The sequence below is a fragment of the Dasypus novemcinctus genome, chromosome 7 (assembly GCF_030445035.2).
Source record: "Dasypus novemcinctus isolate mDasNov1 chromosome 7, mDasNov1.1.hap2, whole genome shotgun sequence".
Lineage (NCBI taxonomy): Eukaryota > Metazoa > Chordata > Mammalia > Cingulata > Dasypodidae > Dasypus > Dasypus novemcinctus.
Window position 1 is genome coordinate 133,540,641 of NC_080679.1, and position 22,095 is coordinate 133,562,735.

Here is a 22,095-nt window from a genome sequence, read left to right on the forward strand (position 1 = left end):
GTAGGGTTGAATCCCCGTGTGAACTCATTAGCATTGTACCCAAACCCCCTGAGCTGAAGAGTGAGTGGAGACCCCCTAGACGGTTCAAACAGCAGGCCCCTCGCCAAACACCCGGGCTCCCCGCGGATCGGCACTTCAGCCCGGAGTGGCGCGTCCTCAGGGCTGTGAACCCGGGAGCTCCTTGGGGATGTGCCCATCCTGCTCCTCGTGCCGGCCACAGAGCAGGGCCCTGACGGAGGACCGTGACCTCAACAAACCCAAACCCACACCCACAAGGCACCAACGTGTCTTCACGCGGGACGGTTAAATGTCCCACTGCTCTTTACTTAGGATAAACTTTATATATTACAATTCTATATACAGGAATGAGCCATTCCCCAACAAGTTGGAAAAGTAGTCTCAAAACACCAAAAAAATACATTCTCCTCGCCTTTCCATGAAATATGGACGACCCAGGAAGACACAGCAGAGTCAACAGAGACAGACGGGAGACCAGTCCAGCCGAAACTAGAGGAAAGCACAGGGACGTGGCGAGCAGGGGGTGCTGGAAGCCCCTCGCCAGGCGCCGTCACTTCCTAAAGCGCTTGAAGAGCGGGTGCACGTGCTTATTAGCTGCAGCCTTGCTCCGGGCCGAGTGGTATTCCATGTACACCGTGTCATCGGCCCCAGACAGGGAGCTCATGGTGCCAAAGCGTCGAGACACCTGCGGGGGGCGGGACACAACCAGCCCACAGTTAGCTTCCAGGGGAAAAGACCTTTCCACAACCTCCTAAGTGATCATTTTAATTACGACACTGCACATTTCCTGATCCCCTGCTATGTCTCAGGCACTGCTCTAAGCATTTGCATGTATGTATAATCCTTAACTCATTGATCCTCACATCACTATAATCCTCACTTTACGGAAGGGGAAGCCGAGGCACAGGGTGGCTGCGTTAACCTGTCCAAGACCACGCAGCTCCTGAGGAGGCAGCCTGGCTTCCTGTTACTTGCCCTCAGCCCTAAGGTTCCACAGCCTCTTTTAAGGACCATTTCTGAACTTCTGAAGTTCTCGACGGTGAGGGAAGATGCTCCCTCCACCCCAAACCTTAGACTCCATCACGAGGCTCCAAATCAAGTGGAGAGCCACAAAGCCCTGCGCGGCCAAGAGTAAGTCCTCGATACCTGCCTCAGGGAGCCCAGCTGGAAGGCCCGCCAGCGCACTGCGGACAGAGCTCACGCAGGCATGGCTCGGCCTGGAGCCGGGCACTGCTACGCCGCACCCCAGGGCGCGTGTGGACAGGCCCGGCAGCGGGGCTCCCACAGCCTGACCTGAGCCTGCCCGGGCTCAGTGGTGAGTGCCCAGGAGAGAGCCGGCCCCTCCCAACTGACAGCGGCTTCCTTCTTGCCTTGCCCCAGCCCCTAAGACTAATCTATTCTAAAAGCCTTTGGGCAGTTACACTTCCCTCCTTTTAATCACGTGCGCCATACAGTACATGCCTGGTGCACAGTAGGGCCATGGTAAGCGTGTGCAGGATAAACGGAAGGGTGACTACTTTCAGAGCAGCCTAAGGTTTCCAAAGTCACCTTTGAAGCCACAGTAAGAGCTGCTCCTCAGACCCACGTTACAGGCAGAGGGAAGCAGGGCCCCGGGGGATGGGCTAAGGATAGCAGCCCCAGGCCTGTCCTCTGCAGCCACCCGTTTGCCAAATATTTCTGCTAGCGTGCTGTGTGAACAAAACAGGAGCTCGACGTTCGGCTACCCTGAGCTCAGCTGCGTAAAGCAGTCCATGCAGGAGGAGGGACAAGACCGAAAGGCTACCAGGGCTTCTTTTTATTATCTCCCTTCTCACTTCACTGTTTCCCAAGTTTATAAAGATAAATGACACAGAAGACGTGTGTGTGTGTGTGTGTGTGTGTGTGAATTCTGCCTTCAGGAGAACTGACACTGACAGCCCCACTCGCTCACCTGGCTAGATTTGGAGCCAAATTCTCCTGCCACCACCTCTTCCTCAGCATCCAGGTCGGAAGCCGCCAGGACTTTCTGCAGCAGCTGCTGTTGCTCCTCCTTCGTGGAAAAGGCCAGCTCCTCCTCCCCCATGCCGGCCAGCTTAGTTATCACCTGCAGGGAGAAGCAGCCGGCACCCTCATTCGCTCCCTTGCCCCGCTGTGCCCTGGCTTCACCTGCTCCATCACTGCCCCCTTCCTCTGGGCACTTCCCAGACAAGCTCAGGAGCTGCCCTCAGCAGACAGCGTGACTGACAGGTGTCAACAGGAGAGGTAAGAACCTGCCAGAGAAACCTGCTCCCAGCAGACAGCAGCTAAATGGTGACCTGCAGGTGACCCCTGGAGTACCTGAGTGGATTTTAAAACACTGGTCCTGCAGTACTCCCGTCTCGTACCAGGTAAGGGAAGAACAGAAGCCTGCGGCTCACGCGGCTGCCCTCTGAGAGGGTGCTGTGACCAGGGCCTCCTGCAGGGGGAGCACTGCACAGTCATGAGCGTCAGGAACCAGGACAAGACTTCTGGAAGGGCAAGGAAGCCCGGTGGAGGCCTGGTTTTCACTTCTACAGGGACAGCGTGCTACAGGGCCTTCCTGCCCCTGCAGAAAGCTTGGACTGATGATGGAAAGAGAACCCTCTTTCCCCCCTCTAATTCTTCTCTTAATTTTAATTGAAATGAAATTCTTAGAAAAGGATCCTACTGACTGCATCCTTTGATGGCCAGAGATCCCCAATACAGATAGTGGCCACCCCTCCCTGGCCCGACCTCCAACCCTGCAAGCCCAGGGCCTCGGTTCTGGGACTCCAGCCCCTTGCTCGGCGGGCAGTGCTGGTGACGGGGATGGCGAAGCAGCACGACCAGCGCAGGTGGCCACATGCTATCGGCCTTTTGTCCACTCCCCTTCAGAGAACGCTGCGACCCTCCTGAGGCTCCCAGGACTCAGGAGCACCATAGCAGCATGTTCTCACAGTCGGGTAAAAAGGTCACAACGCAAATCCTCAGAAAAACGGGGCTCACACCAAGTGACCAGCCGCGAGGTCAAAAGGTGTCTGTGCATCTGGCTAAAAGAAGAGGGCTCGACAGCAGCCAACCCTGTCCTCCTGCCACAGGCTAACAACGGGCTACCACTGGTACGAAAAGGCGGCCTACATTCTTGAGCAAGTCAAGAGCCTGGCTCAGTCTGGATGCTCTAGTGATGTTCTTTTAGTAGATTATGGGAGGGGAGATTTTTTCCCCCTTACTTTGCAGTACCTTCCACAAGCCCTTCACAAATAAAAACCTTCTGAGACACTAAACCCTCCCATAAACTTACTATTTGTGTCAACAGGAAAGAAAGCAAATGCCTCAGCAAAGCTTCAGCACTTCCTGAGTTCTCCAAATGCCCGGGTGGCGTGACACCTGAGAGCCCTCAAGGCTGGCTCCCCGCGGGCCAGAGGAAGAGCTCTGCTAGCCTCCCACGTGGGGATCCCCCGAGAAGTCGCCCCACAGGGCTCAGACTGACACACTGCCGGCCTCCCGTGGCCCCTCAGGGCTGCCGGGCTAGCCACGCTGCCCACCAAGGGCTAACCCTTCTTTTACAAGATCCGTGCCTCCCTCCGCCCTGTCCTTTGACCATCCCTGGGGGCACTGAGGGCAGGAGGGGATTCTGCACGGTATTTTCCCTCAAAACCCCCCACTGATTCAGGCAGCGACAAAGGGAGGCTAAAGCAAGGCTTCCGACTGCCTGATGCTCGGTGCCCTAGAGCTTCTCCTCAAGCTGGTGCTGACCGTAGCCTGACCCCTCTGGATGCAAAGCCTTGGTCCAAGGCTGACTAGAGACCAAACAGATACAAACCTTAAAGCTATACCCTTGATCCACCAAGAACCGCTGCCGCTTGGTCGAGTAGGCCATCTCCTGCGTGTCCTGCGACACCAGTGAGTAGAAGAAGGCGTTGTACTCTTCTGCGACCATCCCTGGGGGAGGGCGGGCAAAGGACGATGTTACTATTGGAATGCCGAGTGCAAAGGCGAGCCCTGCAGTGGGAGAGGGACCACCAGGCTGTGCCCAGCGACAAGAGGGGCTCAGGGTCTCAAGTAGCTTCAGCCCTGGGGCACCAGCAAACAGAAGCTCTTATTCCTATCGAATCAAGACTCACACTAGCCAGGCGGGCTTTTCTGGACCAAACTTTCCCTGGGAGCACCAACACGCACCATTTCTGGCTAAGGGAGAAATAAGCGTCTGCATGTTGCCTGCTTTCTGGGAAGTGATGGCCCTAGGAAGTCAGAGGCCCTCACACGCGGGAGGACTGCTCTCCCAAAAGAATTCAAGCCGGTAAGCAAAGAAGGGCTGCTGCGGAGTAGGTCTTTTCCGGCCTTTCTCTTTAAACCCAATTCTTAAGTTGTAAGAAACTGTACTCTAAGCCGCTGGGCTCTGGAGTCCATATATTAGTAAATTTCTTCTGAGAGACATTTGGCTTATCTCTGTACTTTAAAGGCCTTTCTAGGCGGCGGACTTGGCCCAGTGGTTAGGGCGTCCGCCTACCACACGGGAGGTCCACAGTTGAAACCCCGGGCCTCCTTGACCCGTGTGCAGCTGGCCCATGTGCAGTGCTGATGCGCGCAAGGAGTGCCCTGCCACGCAGGGGTATCCCCGCATAGGGGTGCACCCCGTGAGGAGAGCCGCCCAGCACAAAAGAAAGTGCAGCCTGCCCTGCCCAGGAGTGGCGCCACCCACACGGAGAGCTGACACAAGATGATGCAACAAAAAGAAACACAGATTCCCGTGCCGCTGACAACAACAGAAGTGGACAAAGAAGACGCAGCAAATAGACAGAGAGAACAGACAACCGGGATGGGGGAGTGGGGGGAAGGGGAGAGAAATAAATAAATCTTTAAAAAATAAAAATAAAATTAAAATAAAATAAAATAAAGACCTTTCCAGAATCTAGAACATGAGGACGAACATAATTATCAATTTCCCAAGATCACCTTCTTCATGAGATCCCTTCCGGAGATGACTGAAAAATGTTCAGAGGGTAATAAGCATAACTGAGGAAAGTTATCAAAAAACAATTCTTTAAAGCCTCTGGAAACCGTCCTACGGGAACACAGTAAACAAGAAAGCCCACTAAGTCTCAGGGAGGGAGGGAGTCTGGGGCGCTGAGCCAGGACCCCTCGCCCCCGCTCAGTGAAACAGAAGCTCTCCTCCTGAGGAATGCAGCCAAGAGCACAGGGCCCCTCTCCCCTCAGCAACCAGTGTGGGAAGAGGGCACACTTCTCATCCTCTCAGCTCTGTGCTGCACAAGCTCGAATCCAGGCAGGAGCAGCTGAAGCCCAGGGCTGCCTCACTCCACCCAGCGCCTTCATCGGGCAAATGGTCAGCCCCGGCACAGCAGGCTGAGGACCCTGGGCTCCCCAGAGCCTTTGTCCTAGGCTCCCTCGCAGCAGAAGCTCCATGTCAGGAGAGGCAAGCTGAGAAGACCCTACCCAGCACATCAAGCAGGGGTGTCACACAGAGAAGAGGCCAGTATCCCTGCCCCCAGCTGCAGAGTTGAGGTTTACAGGTTTTTGCCCATCCATGGGGAGAGGTAGAAAGCTCTGAAGTGCTCTTCAAGGGAACTGACTTTATTTTGAACAGAGTATGCAGAAGTTCAAGCCTAAGAGCACTGTCCAAAACTGTGGACAGGAAAGACTGTTACTCTATGAGAGCAAGAAGATAAAACCTTAGACCACTTGAGTTTACCAGAGAGAAACAGGGAAAGAGACAGCTCAGAGCCTGCATGGGGTTGGAGCAGGCCTCAAAAACTACCCAGTTAGAGGGACAGAATTTAATCAGATAAGACTTGGAATAATTTGTGTCCCTGTGGAATTGTCAAAACAATAAAGCTGGCAATTAGTGGAGCTGAAAAATTAAGTGTGATACCAACAAAAATATAGTCAACGGAGGCCCTGCTAAAACCACTGCCATCCTAGGGTGAGGATGTGCAAGCCAAAGGCCGCACCATCCAAGGAGGGAAATTGGAGGCTGCACACTGCATGCATAGGAAATAGAAACAATGAAATAGTCCAGCCAAGTCGCTAAAAAACAAACAATAGCAAGAAGACCTGGGAGATGGGAAACAATATCCAGAGTTGCAATATATTATAAAAAATGCCCAGTTTTCAACAAAGAAGTAACATAAAAAGAAAAAGGAAAGTGTAACTCATATACCAGGGTGAAAAAGCAGGCAACAGAAACCATACTTGAGAGGGCCCAGATATTGGTATTTGCAGATAAAGACTTCAAAGCAACCATAATATTATAAATGTGTTAAAAAAAAAAAAAAACTTAAGAAAACTATGCTTAAAGAAGGAAGGAAGGTACAATGATAATGACTCATCAATATATAGAATATCAAAAAAGAGTCAGAAATTATAAAAATAAACAATTTCTGAAATTGAAAAGTACAAGAACTGAAAAGAAAAATTACTAGAGGGACTCAACAACAAATCTGGGCTAGCAGAACCATCCACAATGGAATAAAACTAGAAGTCAATAAAAGAAAGAAATCTGGGAATTCCCCAAATATATGGAAGTGAAACACCTGAATAACTGAGGAGTCAAAGAAGAAATCCTAAGGGAAATTAGAGAATATTTTTGAGATGAAACCAAATGAAGATCCAGCCTACCAAAACCTATGGGATATGGCTAACGCTAAAAACACCTACCCTGAAAAAGAAGATCTCAAATTAATAATCTACCTCTGTGCCTTAAAAGCAAGCAGAAGAAAGGAAATAATAAAATACTACAGCTTTCTATATTCTAGAGAATAGAAAGGCACAGAGAAAATCAATGAAACCAAAAGACACCAGTGGTACCTGGCACCTTCGCTGCAGGTAACCAGCTCTGAAGACTCCGCCCCTCAGTAAGAGCCTTGGCAACACTGCCTCTTCTGTGTTCATGGCCTGGGTTTGCAACATGCCTGCTATAAATCGCCCCCTGGGGCAGCAAGCTTGTACAGATTGAGTGATGCATCCATCCTGTGGCTGCCCAAGCTGCTCCTCCAAACCTTCCCCTTTCCGCCTTACTCCTGACTCAAGGTCCAGGAAACAGCTCCCAATTCCTACCCTGTCCCTGGCGGCCCAGCCTCTGCCTTCTGCCTTCTACATCTGCACTAGTAAGCACTCCCCTTTCCTGGTGAATTCTCACGATCTACCAAGACAGCTGCCCGGCTAAGAAGACATCCATGTGAATTCCAGGCAGCTGCTGAGGAAAACATCCACATACTCACCCTCAAAGCATGAAAAACAGCAAGGGCCAAGGGGACCGTGCTCCTGGCTCCGGGACCCCTTCCTTCAGGGTGCACCCAGCCCAACCTGTGAGTGCAGCTCAGCGTCACTGCACTCTGACACCCGACCCTCTTCCTAACAGAAGCAGCTCAAAAGAGCCCCTCCCCGAGTGGAAGAGGAAGTCCACTTACCTTTCTTGGCTCGGAGCACCCGCCCCAGCCTCTGGGCCTCCTGCCGCCTCGAGCCACCGTGAGAGGAGATCTGAATGAGAACATTTGCTTCTGGGAGATCAAACGATGTATCGCCCACCTAAAGAAATGAAGCAGCTGGGAATCTGGGAAGATTTTATATACGAGACAAAAAAGAGGAAGAAAAAAAACCAAACCACCACCAGCCTAAAAGGTGAAGCAGTGAATCTCTGAAACGCACCTGTGATATAATACTGATGGAGGGTGTTAGTAATTAGGTTGGTTGGGAGAACACTACACTAAATGTAAGACAGGAGCTAAATATTACCATAAGTATTAACATTTTGACAATGGTCTTTCATAGTTTATAATAAATGTTTCACAACAATGCAAGATGGTGGTGGGGAGACGTGTAGAAGCCTTGTATGATGATATGTATGTTTGTTTTGTAAATTCACAAATTTTACTATACATTTATTGTTTATGTATGGTCATGTATGAATGCTATACTTGAATAAAATTTTATTTAAAAAAAAAAGAAAAGCATCTCTGGTACAGTTAAGAGTACCGATATAATATTCTTTCATCAACTGTAATAAATGTAGCACCCTAATGCAATATATTAATAACAGCAGTACATGGGATCTCTGTATTTTAACACAATTTTTCTGTAAACCTATAACTTCTCTAATTAAAGGAAAGAAAGAAAAAGAAATATGGACAGCCTCTGGAAGATGGAAAAGGCAAAGGAACAATTCTCCCTTAGAATTTCCAGAAGAACGTAGTCCTGCCAATACATTGATTTTAGCCCTCTAAGGCCCATTTCAGACTTCTGCCTCTAAAAACTGTAAAAAAAATAAATTTGTAGTAAGTCAAGAAAATAAAGAAGGAAAACAAAAAAGAAAAAGAAATGCATCTGTGAACCTCTAGGACCTACTGTGAATTCTAAGAGAATGGATGTGGTCCTTTGTATGTAAAGATGCCATCACTGGGGAAGTGGAATTGGCCCAGTGGTTAGGGCGTCCGTTTACCACATGGGAGGGTCCACGGTTCAAACCCGGGGCCTCCTTGACCCGTGTAGAGCTGGCCCACGCGCAGTGCTGATGCGCATAAGGAGTGCCCTGCCACGCAGGGGTGTCCCCCGCGTAGGAGAGCCCCACACACAAGGAGTGCGCCCCTGTAAGGAGAGCCGCTCAGCACCAAAAAAGTGCAGCCAGCCCAAGAGTGGGGCCATGCACACGGAGAACTGACGCAGCAAGATGACGCAACAAAAAGAGACAGATTCCAGGTGCCGCTGACAAGAATATAAGTGGACACAGAAGAACACACAGCAAATGGACAGAGAGAGCAGACAACTGGGGGAGGGGGGAAGGGGAGAAAAGGGGAGAGAAAAAAAAAATCTTAAAAAACCCAAAAAACTAACAGATGCCATCACTGATCTCCATCACCACGGCCTGTCTTCAATATTTCTGGTAGTGGATGTGAGGGGTCCAAAGATAAAGTCCCATATTAATAGAGACTTACTTGGGGCGATTCTTGTTTGAGCTACAGCAGTAGGTCCGCACAAACCCATTCATCAGACTCTTCTGGTGGGCACGGAGCCCAGCAGGGGCCACTGTCCCACACGGGGCTACACTCTGACTCGGGGGCCTCCTCAGTTTGGGGACTCCAACCATGGAGGTTACTAGCCACGCACTTCAAAGTCTGGTGCTTACTGACTCAGCCACGATTACTTTAAAGGTCAGTCTCATTTCTCTCAGCCCTTGGCTCTGTCCTAACCGCTGGGCCACAGCGTCTAACCTCAGCTGAAAGCCACCACGGGGGCTGGGCATGTGTAAGCCTGTGCTGGCGACATTCGCCATCACCGTCAAGGCACACCAGGGGGCAGGACAGAGGCTGTCCACGACACGGGGAAATCCCCACTCCACGGAGACCCTCGTCTGCACATCTACTCTTGCCAGAGTAGGTAATGAACTTTTATTTCCTTTTTAAAACAAAAACAACTTAAAAGTCCTGATTCCCAAAGGAGGTGGGAAAAACTCTTAATCTTGCTAAGAAACTTTGTAGATTATCCACGACACATTAAAATCCTGAATCTGATTTGTCCAGTTCCCTATTCCCCTGCCCTCTGGTCCCCGGATGCTGGGCCCATGGAAATGAAAGTGCACATCAAGCTGCTTGACCACAGTTTCACAGTCCAGGCATCACAGAGAGTACCCCAGGGCTGCGACGGGCCTCACCACCACCCTGCTTGCCACACAGACCTTGGAGATGAAGATGGTGTTGATTTTGGGGTTGTGCTTGAAATTCTGGAGAATTTGCATCCTTTCTCCCTGGGATGTAGGACCATAGATGTAGGGTCTAGAGAAAAAGAGAGTGGCATTAGAAAGACACAGAAGAACTCAAAATATTTACACAGTCCAAATAACATAGCACTGAATACTAAAGCATCCCCAAATCTGTGCTATTCCCCAAGTGAAGAGAGTGGGAGAGCAAGTCAGGGGTGGGGGGGCATGTGAGAGAGCTAAAGCTTCACTTCCCATAGTAGGAATTTCTACAATTGATAATCAAGAAATTGCTGTATAAGCTACTAGAAATATGACTGTAAACAGAAAAAAAAAGTTAAAAGTGGCTGTACCTCTGGGGACAGGAATTGGGGGTAGGAAGACATGGGTACAGGGAATTGCTGTTTCACAATAATCCATGTTTACTGCAATTAAAAAATACAAGTTTTCTAAATTAAAAAAAAAAAGGAGAATTTTTAGAAACATAAGCTTCCTGTGCCTCAGTTTTCTCAACTGTAGAGTAGGAATACTATAATCACGCTATATGGCTGAGGTGGAGATTAAATAAAACAGAGGCAAAGTGTGCCTAGCACAGATCAGTATGACTCTGGCTCCCACTTTCTGAGTTCAGGGTGATGAGGCTCCCCTTTTCTAGAACTTTAATCTCTGACTTGACCCCCAGTTGGTCTTGCCTGGTTCCTGGGCCAGGTCCATAGAACCAGACCTAGAGAAACCGAGAAGTTTCTGAGAGGTTCGAGAAGGAAACAGACCCCTTCTGCGCTCTCCCCGTGGAAGGTAAGCTGGCCTGGAGGCGAACTCCAAGTTTTTAATTCTTACTTGTTGAGACGAATGGCGTATTCCTTCAGGGCAAACACGTTGTCAGCAAATACAATAATTTTGTCATTCCTCCTCTCGTGAAACTTGATCAGAAACTGGCAAGCTCTGAATTTGTTGGGGTTCATAGTGTAGAGCAGGATTCGTTTCTTGGTTTTGATTGCCACATACTCCCGATAAAACTCAGGAGACATCGGGCACCAGACCTGCGACGCAGTAAGAGCCAGGAGTCATCTTCCAAATTTAAACATCTCACAACTGGAAACTATTTTGTTAGCAGAATTAGCTTTAGGACAAGTCACAGCAAAACACTCAATAGTGTGTGAATTGTAACTCAGTAAGGTTGCACACAACCCCCTCCCCTACAATCTAATATAATATCCAACACTGAACCAGGACACTCTCACATGTTAATCACTCAACAAAAGGCTTTTAAATTCAAAGTTAAGCAAGGACTTATTTTCACACCAACTCTGGGAGGGAAACCAGATTCACAAGCAGAAGTGCCAGCAATCCCTTCAGTAGAACGTTTTCTCCAAATACAAGTTGGCTCTGTTCTGAGAACCCCTTCCCTACCCCCCTCCCCAACCCCTTCTAGCACAGGGCAAAGGGACCCCAGGTAGGCTCTGGGGGCCATCGAGGAGAGGCCAGTGACTAGAGTCTACCACTGGGCACCGCTGTTTGAGTCACACGTTCATCCCTGTCACGGAACCCCAATTCCCACCCACAAAAACCCACGTTGGCAAGTCCAGGAGCTGGTCAGGAAGAAACATTTCAATTTCAGAAATGGAAGACCAGGTGATCTAAACCATGAGCAAACATCGCAGGGTGGAAGGAGGGAAGAAGCCAAGAAACTTCATGGATGAGCCCCCAGATGAGTCCCCACACTGTTGAGCCAGTCCCTGGCTGCTGTCATGACAGCTTAGCAGGCAGGGTGGGAGAGGACTCCTGCCTCAGCCACAGGGGACAGGCTGCAACGCGGGTTAACATTCCACGGTAAATCCAGGGCATACGTCACCAAAGCTCCATCGACCCATCTAGCTTAACCGTTCAGCACTATGTGAACTCCTGTCTCTCTAGATAATTATTAAAAATATGACTTTTGTACAACCTCGATTCACTTCAAGTTCTGGTAGGAGATAGAACAGAATCAGTGGTTCTAGAACCAAACAGCTGGCCCCAGTGAGAATCAGGCCACTTGGTAGTGGTGTGACTTTCCTGAAGCACATGACTAGCCCTCTGTACCTTAGTTTCCTCTCTGGAGAACTGGGAGGCAAAAGGCAGAGGTGATCCCTGTAAATCCCTTACAACGGGGGGCTCCTCCAGGGCCTGCCACTGCTCTGGGCAGGACAAGAACTCCTCTGTCCTGCTGTGCTCACTGCTCTTCCTCCAAAGCGACAGGGACCGTCCACACGGGGCCTCCGAGGGTCTCTCGGTCTCATTTGCTCTGCTGCTAGAGACCAATGTGACTGGCCCTATTTCGACCAGATTCTGTTATGACTCCATTAGAATTTCTAGCTCTTTCTAGGCAAAGCAATTACTTTTTCTTTCCTATCTTGTTGCATCATTGTCTCTTTTGGAGCTTCGCTGGATGGGGGCCTGCACCTCTGTGCCACATGGGGGCCTGCGCCTCACTGTGTAGATCTGGGACCCTTATTTCTTTTTTCAGCTGGAGGTCTTGGGGATCAAACCGGGGTCCTCCATATGGTAAAGAGGTGCTTAACTGCTTGAGCTGCAGCCTCTTCCCAGCAATTCATTTTTCAGTAAATTATTTAAAATCCTACACTTCACAGAACATAACACATGAACAGTCCATAAACATCTAAGATACTCGACCTTATTCATAATCAGGATAACACAAATCAATCCATAAAGGGATACCATTTCACACCTGCCATCTGGGCCAAAATTAAAAGGGGAAAAACTCAATTCAACGTTCAGTTCTGGGAGAGCTGAGGAGCCACCCACTCACCCCTGGTGAGTGTGCTAATTGGTACAACTACTTTGGGAAAAACTGGGGCTGACTTGTGAAGCAAACATCTGCTTATCCTTCAACCCAACAGGGCTACTCCTATGCATATTTGCAGAGCTTTCAAACTCTGATTTCTTTACATTGCAAACCAAACATTTACACATACAAACATGGTTTTATGAAACAATAAATACCCTTTCTATGTGTTACACTTTCTGGTAGATTCTATTTTATACTGGTCACATCTCTCTAAAAGTGATTCCACAATCACACCAAAGGGGAAACCCATTCAAAAGAAAAACTCTTACACAATCAGTCCAGGAAACGTGTTCAAGGACATTTACAGCAACATTGTCAGTAACAGGAAAAGAACTAAGCAAGTCAAATTTATAGACAGAAAATAAATCAATAGTTGCCTAGAGCCAGGAGTGGAGGTTGGAATTAACTGGAAAGAGACAAGAGGAAACCTTTTGGGTTGAAGGAAATATTCTAAATTTGGATTGTGGTGATAGCTGCACAACTCTTTAAATTTACAAAAACTGTACACTTGCAACAAGTGACCGTTATGGTATATAAATTATATCTCAATAAAGCTGTTAAAAAAAAATACAAAGCTTAGCAATCCAAATGTCTATTACTTCAGTAAGAATTTTTCCCACTGTACAGTATTCCACCATAAGTATATCCAACTGTGGAGTAGCATACAAAGGAATACTACACAGCAGTACAAAGGAATGAGCTACAGCTACTTGCATCACCAAAGGAGTAATGTACGATGCAAGGGATGATAGTATTAAGGCAAAAGACAGCAGACATACAAGAATATACACAACCTGATTCCATCTTCACAAAGACAGAAAACAACCAAGCCAGCGTAAGTTCCCAGATGGAGGGTATCCCTGGCAAGGAGGGGAGAGGAGCCGGGGCCTCAGACAGTCCATTTCCTAAGCTGGGTAGTGATGAGAAAGGCAGCCGAGCAGTCTACCTGCTCCTGTTCCTCACACTTGCTCCCCCCAAGTGGCCCCTGTCTGAGCTCTGCCCCTGCCGATGGTGAGGCACCATCTAAGTGTGAGAAGAGATTTCTGTGTTGTTCATTCAGAGCACACTCACTTCTGAATGTGTATTTTTTAACATATACATGCACAGATCATCATTATATATGTTCTTGGAAATAAAATGGTCAGGGCCCTAGGCTGCCCGCTGGGGGCATCAAAACCAACAGGCAGCGACTGTGGGGGGGTGACCCACATGGAAGCATTCAGGGACCCCGCTCCCTGTGACCCTGCTCACCGAAGAGGAGGAGCGTGGGCCTGGCAGCCAGCCTGGGCTACCATCCTGACTTTGTCCTTAGGAATGCGTGACCCTGCACGAGCTACTCTGCCCCCGCCTCTGAGAAGTGGGTGCACCGCTGCTCGCCTGCCCAGGGGCTGAGGGGACCCGCCCGAGGGAACCGCAGGCTCTTCCTGACTCTGCACCCTTGTGCCGCACGTGCCGTGACTCTCCCTGGAGCCACCCGCCCAGCTGCAGGCCCAGGAAGGGGCGGCTACCTCAGCGCACTGGACTTTGGCGATGTAGCCGTTGTTCTGGAGCTCCATCCAGTTGGCTTCGTAGAGCTTGGGCCCGATTAGGAAATTCAAGTCGACAATTTTGTCATCTTCTCGGACGAGTGTTGCAGTCAAGCCCAGCTTGCAGTGGGCCTGCACGATGGTGAGCACCCGCCGGAACATCTTGGCTGGGGAGACAATCAGAACGCTCACGCTGTTGCTTCTGAAAATGCTCGGGGCCGGCCACGGAGCAGTACCTTAGCCGTCCAGTAAGACGACAATACTGCAACAATCTTCTAGTGCGCTAGTCCAGTTTTCCCAAGGCCATGAAAAATAGGTGGTTTAAGAGCAAGTTAAGCTATAACCAGAAAGGTGGAAGGAGGAGGAACACTAGCCTCTGAAAGACTCCTCTGGGCCAGTGGTTAAGGAGGCTACAAATGAGCATGCCCACCCACCTCTGCCTTGGCCCCACACATGCCTAAGAATTATCTCAAAGCTCTGCCCAGAACGTCTTTCTAGCAAGCTGGGACTGGCAATACAGCAGTCTCTGCACCCACCCAACAACCGGAAATCAAGCATCATCACCGCGAGCCAACAGCTCGACTCCAGGCCGGCTCACCGGGGATGGTGTGCACTTCGTCGAGGATCATGAGGCCCCACTCCTGGGTCTTGAGCCACTCCATGACCCGCTCGGCCTCCCATGACCTCCTGGTGGTGTGGCCCAGCATGGAGTAGGTGCTGATGGCAATGGAGCAGCCAATGGGCTTGTCCTTGGCGTCGGAGGTGAAGCGGCAGATCTGGCTATCATCGATGGTGGACCACATCTTGAACTGGGCTTTCCACTGCTCGACAGACACAGCCGAGTTGCCCAGCACCAGACAGCGTTTCCGGACAGTGCACGCAGCTGTTACACCAACCAGGGACTTCCCAGCACCTACAAGAAACCAGAGAGAGGTCCTGTCCGAGGCCAGGTTGAAATGAAGGACAGGGACAGAATAACTTATCAGCATGCAGAGCTAAGCAGAGTACTTGTAATAATCCTTTGTGAGGATTTACTTCCCCAAGCCTGTTTTTTTCTTTACGAGGGGACAGGCCCACCACCTGGATATATGAAAATTAAAAGTTACACTAATAATAAGCACAGTAGCATTACTATTCACTTATCATGTGGCAAGCCCCACTGTAAGACTTTACATGCCTCTTGTTTAAATGTCGACATCGCAGAACAAACCAGGATAGTGAGATGACTATTATTGCCATTTTACAGGTAGGAGAATTAAAGAGCTGAGTACTGTGCCCAGGGTCATGGTAAAGAGGAAGTGGCTGACATCTAGGGTCTCTTGCATGAGCCTGCAGAAAGTAGGAACTCAGTAAGAGACAGCTACACAATCTCCTGCCCTGGAGAATCTGCCTCAAATCTGGGTGGGACTCCCAGGTGAGTGTGCCGTGACCTCTGGCCAGAACCCAGGCTGGAACCTGACATTTTCAGAACAAGTGTCATCAGGTGGATGTCCAAGGGGCTCTGACTGTCCTTCCTCAGACTCACACACTGCAACAGGCCATCCATGAACAACAAAGTTTCTGGGCCAGGGAGCCTCCAAATGTGCACACGTCACAAGACTGATTCCCAAAGACAGTGAGAACCTGGCCAGGCTCTGTAAGACTCTCCCTTCCCCGTTATCACCGTCTAGCCTCTCGTCGATCTGCTGACCATTTGACTCTCCATCAGAATGAGCCCTGTGAGATTAGGAGATTCACCCATCCAACCAGTAGATCTCCCGGGCCTGGGCCAGGGCCCTGCACACAGAAAGCTCTCAGCAACAACTCAGGAGCCCTCTGGCCTGCTGTTCCCTGGCAAGGTGGGGATTCGGGGGACGTGGGGAGGGAGAGCAGGAGCCCTCTGGCCTGCTGTTCCCTGGCAAGGTGGGGATTCGGGGGACGTGGGGAGGGAGAGCAGGAGCCCTCTGGCCTGCTGTTCCTTGGCAAGGTTGGAATTCGGGGGACATGGGGAGGGAGAGCAGGAGCCCTCTGGCCTGCTGTTCCTTGGCAAGGTTGGAATTTGGGGGATGTGGGGAGGGAGAGCAGGAGCCCTCTGGCCTGCTGTTCCTTGGCAAGGTTGGAATTTGGGGGATGTGGGGAGGGAGAGCAGGAGGCCTCTGGCCTGTTGTTCCCTGGCAAGGTGGGGATTTGGGGGACGTGGGGAGGGAGAGCAGGAGCCCTCTGGCCTGCTGTTCCTTGGCAAGGTGGGGATCCAGGGGACATGGGGAGGGAGAGCAGGAGGTGACGGCCAACTGACCAGCATCCTGGTCTTCCTCGTTCCTGGGTGACCTGACCTCAGGTGTCACTTACCACAGGGCAGAACGATGACCCCCGAGCGGGCACGCCCATTCCCAAACATCTTTCGCAAGCTCTTCTCCTGGTAGGGCCTCAGTACAGCGGTAGGTTTCAGATCAATGTTGATGTCAGGATTGACAGAGTCATTCCGGAAATCATATTCTGCCAGCAGAGGGTACTCGAGGTGGATGCAGCGTTTCTGGAGCTCCTCAATCATTTCCTGGGGTGCAAGCAGGAGGGAGGTGTCATGAGTCAGTGAACTCCAAAGCATGCTCGAAAACAGGGAAGAGTCTACTGCACCTGCTACTTTTGCAACTGCGGATCTTGCTCTTACTTAACAATCAGGTTAAACAATCAGGAAAAACAACCCTGACCACTGACAGTCAAAACTGCCAGGCAAAAACGGCCGTCAAGCCTCTGTTTCTCACCCCTCTCCAGTGACAAGGCAGACTGGTCCACCAGTCTGAGCAGCAGGGCATGCAGACCCTAACGCCGTCAGGAGGCAGGGTGCGAGGGCCCATAGCACCACACAGGAGTGGCGCAGGAACTGGTAGGCTCCCTTCCTCTCACTGACTGAAGACGGCGTCAGCGCAGAGCTGCTGAGGGTCTCTGCCACCAGCTGAGCGGACCAGGCCAGGGTACACTCACCAACCTGCTTGACTTCAAAGGACACTGTCTGCGTCTCCTCTTCCTCCTCTTCATCTTTGTCCATCTGCTCGTAGAAGTCAAACAGGTCCGTGGGGATGTCGGACTTCCCCTGCGACTCTGTCCCTTGGGAAGTGGAGGGCCCACCGCCAGCCTCTACAGTTTTAGAAATCTGTAAGAGAAAGGGCAGGTCTGGCCTGGCAGGGCCCCCAGGCTGCTGAAGAAGGGTTCTGAAGTCCGAGAGGAGGCCCCACCCCAAGGCTGACCCAGGAGTCACGTACGGCAGACTTGCTGGTGAAAGTCTCTGTGATGAGCTCGGTCGCCTCCCCCTCGGCGTTCCTCAGGCGGCATTCCCGGATCACCGGGTCCTGGAGAAGATGCTGGATGACATCTGGGTGGGAGCTTTCAACAAAGTACCTACAAGCAGGGGAGGAGGGAGGTGTCAGGAGACACCAATTCCAGGGGGTTCTACTGCTCAGGAATTTGAGGGTCTGGGAACAGTGGCCTCGTAATGCCTCCTCCTCCCACCCTCTCACTCCTCCACCACCTTTGTCCAGTGTGCGCGGAGAGATCCTGGAGCCCTGGCTTTGAGGCCAAATAAGCACGGATCTTAGCCCCAGGTCCACCGCTAGGGGAAACCAGTGCCCACTGGAAGGCTTTCAGGTTTCCACCAGGTCACTGCTCCTGCTCCTCTGGTCTGTGCTTTAGGGGAATCCAGGAGTCATGCAAACCCCTGCTCCTTCCCATAGCCCTTTTTCCCACCTAGAGCAGAGGGTGGAAAAGCCCCAACTAGGCCTCTCCAGGAATCCCTTACCTGTTGTGTTTCAGGACCAGCTTGACTTTTCCATAGCTGACGGTACACAACTACAAGCAACAATAAGCACAAAATTAGTAACGAGAAGCTCAGGTTTCTGGAAAGGCTCAACACATTCACTACTGGTCAGGTTTTACCACCTACCAGCCAAGTGAAGTGTTTGTTTTACTTCAGAAAAGCCCAATGTGCAGTCCTAACAGGGTCAGAACAGACTAAACTGAGCTCTCCCATTAAACTACTTTCTGAGAGCAAAACCTCCTCTTGCCTGGCCAATTCTGATGCACATCCCGATGAATAAAATGCTGCTTAAAATTAATAAAATGCTGCTTAAAATCTCTCTTGGACTTTCCTTCTCCATTCCCACATCCTAACCCAGAGGTTCATCTGCAAATATACAGCTCCCAACATAGAACTGGCGGAAAGGCATGATGATTAGTAATGGTTTTCTGAGTAAATAAAATGCAGGAGCCCCATGCCCTCCAAACCAGTGCTCCTGTCCCAGGTAGCAACAGAGAACAGACCTTGAATCCTCCCAGTTCCCAATACTTGTGAGGTTGAAATGCAGCAGAGGCTGTATGGTGACTGGTAGTACCCCCCTCAGACCTCCTGCTGCTGCCTGCCTCAGCTGGATCCACGACCGCAAGGCACCAGCACCTTGACTCCCACAGGTAGCTGCCAGCCAGCCAAAGACTGAGAGCACAGCAAGGGACTGAGGCTCAACCCAGGAACTGCAGGTTCCTCTCTCAGGTCGAAGCCACTCAAGGCACCCTGCACGTCACTAGAAGGGAATTCCCGCCAGGGCCCTGCCAGGTCCTCCAGATGCCTGTGGCATCCGTCTTCGGCCCTCCAGACCTGGGACCCTGAATCCCACAGCCCTGCTGTCAGCCAAGGGCAACAATGGCCACCGTGCATCTCTTCTGCGTGGCCTGCACCCACCTTGCAGAGCGAACTGCAGCAGTCAGCTGTTCACCACTCTTCTCTTCAGCTTCTGAAGTCCCGATTTACATCTTTCCCTAACAGAAATCACTGACTATTGCTTTTGTCCCAGTATTTAGCCTGAGATGACGTTTACAGCCCACTCTGGGCTGCATTCCCAAGCAGCCTCGCCAGAACGCGCCTCCTGCTGTGCCTGGTCACTGTGTGGGTGTGGCTCACAAGACGTGTGGCCTCAACAAGAACGCAATTGTGGACCCAGAAAGGTGGCAGACGGGGTAGTCAGTTACCATGCTGCCCCGCAAAAGGCAAACTGACAGGGACGTCTCCATGGCCACCAGAAGCAGACCAGGTGCAGCACCTGTCCCCAGCTGCTATGTGCCTCAGGCCCACTTGCCTTAATGAACTGAATAATCCCATCGGGGACACCAGTCTTGCTGAGCTTCCTGAGGTACTCAGTGATGTCACTGGTCTGCAGCCCGACGCTGACGGCGGCATACAGGGAATAGGCAGTCAGCCTGTACTCGTGCACGTGGGTTGGGCGGCACACCGGCTCTGCGATGGCCACCAGGAAGTCCTGAGCATACTTGTACACTGGCGAGAAGGCTTCTAGGAAGATGTGGCCATCAGGAGCCTGAGAAACACCAAACGGACACAAGAGACAAGGAAGCTAATGGGTCACCAAGACCACTCAACTCTTTCCTGTATCATTATCAAGAAAGGATACGCTGCCCCCGAAAAGGATCTTTAAGCTATCCAACACCAGGGGCAACGCAGTAATGATCCTGCAGCCGAGAAGAACAGAGAAGAGAAGATAAAATTTCTAAAGTTAAGTGTTTCTTCACTGTTCTTTGTAGGGAAAGCCCATGTGACTGGCCACACGTCTTCAAGTCACCTTTTAGCTACATTTCAATTGAACGTAAAACACTCGTTATTTCAAGTTGAGGAAAATGTTATATTAAGCAAGGAAAAATAAGTTATTAAATAATACATGCCATTTATTTGGTAGAGAAAAGTATTTCCCAACACGGGTGGAGCTGTATAGAAAAAGGGAGTAAAAGGCAGGGAGGGAGACGGAGAAGGCCCAGGTCTGTTCGTTCCCCTCCCGGGCTGCTGAAACGCGTACAGAAGAAAGCCGGACAGCCCTGCTTCCACCCGAGCTCTCCGAAGGTCTGGGCGCCCGCCCGGCTGAGGCCGACTTACCACCCAGAGCGGCCTGGAGGTGTGGTCATCCTTGAGCGGCATCTGCAGCCTGTAGTCCTTGGCTCCGTACTCATCCACCTTGGTGCCCGATTCGTCCACCTGCTTCCCGGCCGCAGCGGGCACGGCTTCGTGAGAATCGACGCCCGGCCCGTCGTCCTCATCCTCCTCCTCGTCCTCGTAGTGCCGCTTCTTGGACTTCTTCTTCTCTGCAAACGAGGGCCCAGAGGTGAGCCCGGCAGGCGCCCAGCAGCGCCTCCGCACCGCCCGGGGGCACGCCGGGGCGCCCCGGCAGGAGCCGCGTCCCACGGCGCCGCCCGCACCCCGGGCGTCCTTCCCCCGCAGCGCTCCGCACCTGGCCCAGGACAAGGGCTGCCCCGAGGTCAAGGTGCTGCCCGCGCCCCGGGGACGCGACCCCGCACCTGGGGGGCTGGGGTGACCCAGGGGCGACGGGGCGGCCAGGCCAAAGGGGCCAGCGCGCCCACACCCACGGCTCACCGCGGTCCCCGCGGTCTCTTTTGCCCATGACGACGAGAGCAGCCCCAGGCGCCGCTCGCTGTAGGAGACTTCCGGCTCCTACCGGAAGCGCCGGCGGCCGCCGCACAGGAAGTGCCGCCTCCCGGCGCCGAGGGGGCGGCTGGGAGCGCGCCGGCGTCGCGGCCCGCGTGAGGAGGCCGTCGCGTGCGCGCTTGTCTCCGCTGTCCTTCCTGTTGTCCCGCGAAGAAGTTACGAAGCCCGAAGCCTTTCTTTACCCTCTGGCGATAGGACGGTAAACAGACAAAAGGCCTTGTCTGCCGGGAACTTCAGTTCTAACGGAGGGATGTGGGCATCAAACAAATACTGTTAAAAGACTGTGAAGAAAAATAAAACGGGCCCCGAGAGACCAGCAGTGCCATGCCAAATACAGACCTGTCTGAAGCGCTGTTACTGAACAGAGGTCGGAAGACAGGGAGGCAGTATCCTAGGTAAAGCCGGAAGGAAGAAAACAGCCCAGGCTAGGAAGCAGGGAGCCCAAAGGGGAGACAGACACAGGTTTGCGTTTAGGGGGAAACTGAGAGGGGAAGCAGTGTGCGGGGATTGGGAGGGGGGCAAAGTGAGGCGAAGAGGAGAGGTGCCGAGCGTGTAGAGCAGTGGTTCTCAGAGTGGGGTCCCTGGCAACATCAGCATCACCTGAAAACTGGTTAGAAAAGCTAGTGTAAGGCATGGGGTCCCATCCCAGCCCCATGAGTTATGAAACTCTGTAAAGATGGGGCCAGCTAGACAATGTCCGTGCTCAAGATTGAGAACCATATAGACAATTACAAGGGGTTTTTACTATGAGACAGGAAACTACTGGAGAGTTTTGAGCAGAGAAAATGACATTCCGATGTCTCATTAAGGGATAACTCTGCACTAGCTGCTGTGCTGAAGAGAGACGTTAGACTGCAGGGGTCCTTAACCGTTTTTGTTCCACAGACCCTTACTAAGTCCACATTATACTATATTATTTGCTAAACATCATACCAACACCAACACACCCCAACAAGAGTGCTTGTTTTGAATTTTCAATTCTAGGCCACAGACCCCCTGAAATCCCAGGTTAAGAGCCCCTGCTCTAGAGTCAAGGGCAGCTGCTGCAGCAGTCCCCATGAGAAACTGCTGACTTTTAACAGAACGGTAGGCGTCAAACTGGTGAGAAATGGTTCCATTTCGAACATGTTTTGAAGGAATGAATGTAAATGAGATGGGATTTGCAGACTAAATGATACGGGAAATGACAGAGGAGTGAAGGATGACTCCCGAGATTTTTGGCCTGGGCAACTGCAAAAAGGCAGTTGCAAAACCAAAAATGAGAGACTTGGGGAAGATAAAGGTTTCTGGGGACGGTTTGGACATAGTTGTGAGCTGCCTGTTAGTGTCAGGAAGGCAGGTCTGAAGTTCAGGGACCTAGAGGTATGAATTTGGGGACTGTCAACATGCTTATGGTATTGAAGCCACAGAAGTGGTTGACGTTGTGTAGGGAGTGACTGTAGGTAGAGAAGAGGTGCATGGACTGGGGATGTTGCACAGCGAAGAGGTTGGGGGGAAAGGAGACTCAGCAAGGTCAGCTGAGTCGTCGGTGAGCTTGGAAAGGCAG

The 22,095-nt window shown here is 51.4% G+C and overlaps 1 protein-coding gene across 1 annotated transcript; it reads right to left on the reverse strand.

Annotated features, from left to right (window-relative positions):
- Window positions 1–303: 303 nt before the first annotated feature.
- On the reverse strand, window positions 304–20,584 carry ERCC3 (ERCC excision repair 3, TFIIH core complex helicase subunit). The gene is made up of 15 exons (XM_058301172.2): window positions 20,478–20,584; window positions 19,983–20,188; window positions 19,177–19,413; window positions 17,847–17,896; window positions 17,314–17,449; window positions 17,040–17,204; window positions 16,403–16,607; window positions 14,673–14,987; window positions 14,057–14,241; window positions 10,541–10,743; window positions 9,683–9,779; window positions 7,422–7,539; window positions 3,818–3,936; window positions 1,949–2,101; window positions 304–703 (listed from the first exon to the last, which is right to left on the reverse strand). Exons 1-15 carry the CDS (start codon window positions 20,503–20,505, stop codon window positions 569–571), a joined length of 2,352 nt encoding a protein of 783 aa, XP_058157155.1. The 5' UTR covers window positions 20,506–20,584; the 3' UTR covers window positions 304–568.
- Between the last annotated feature and the right edge of the window lie 1,511 nt (window positions 20,585–22,095).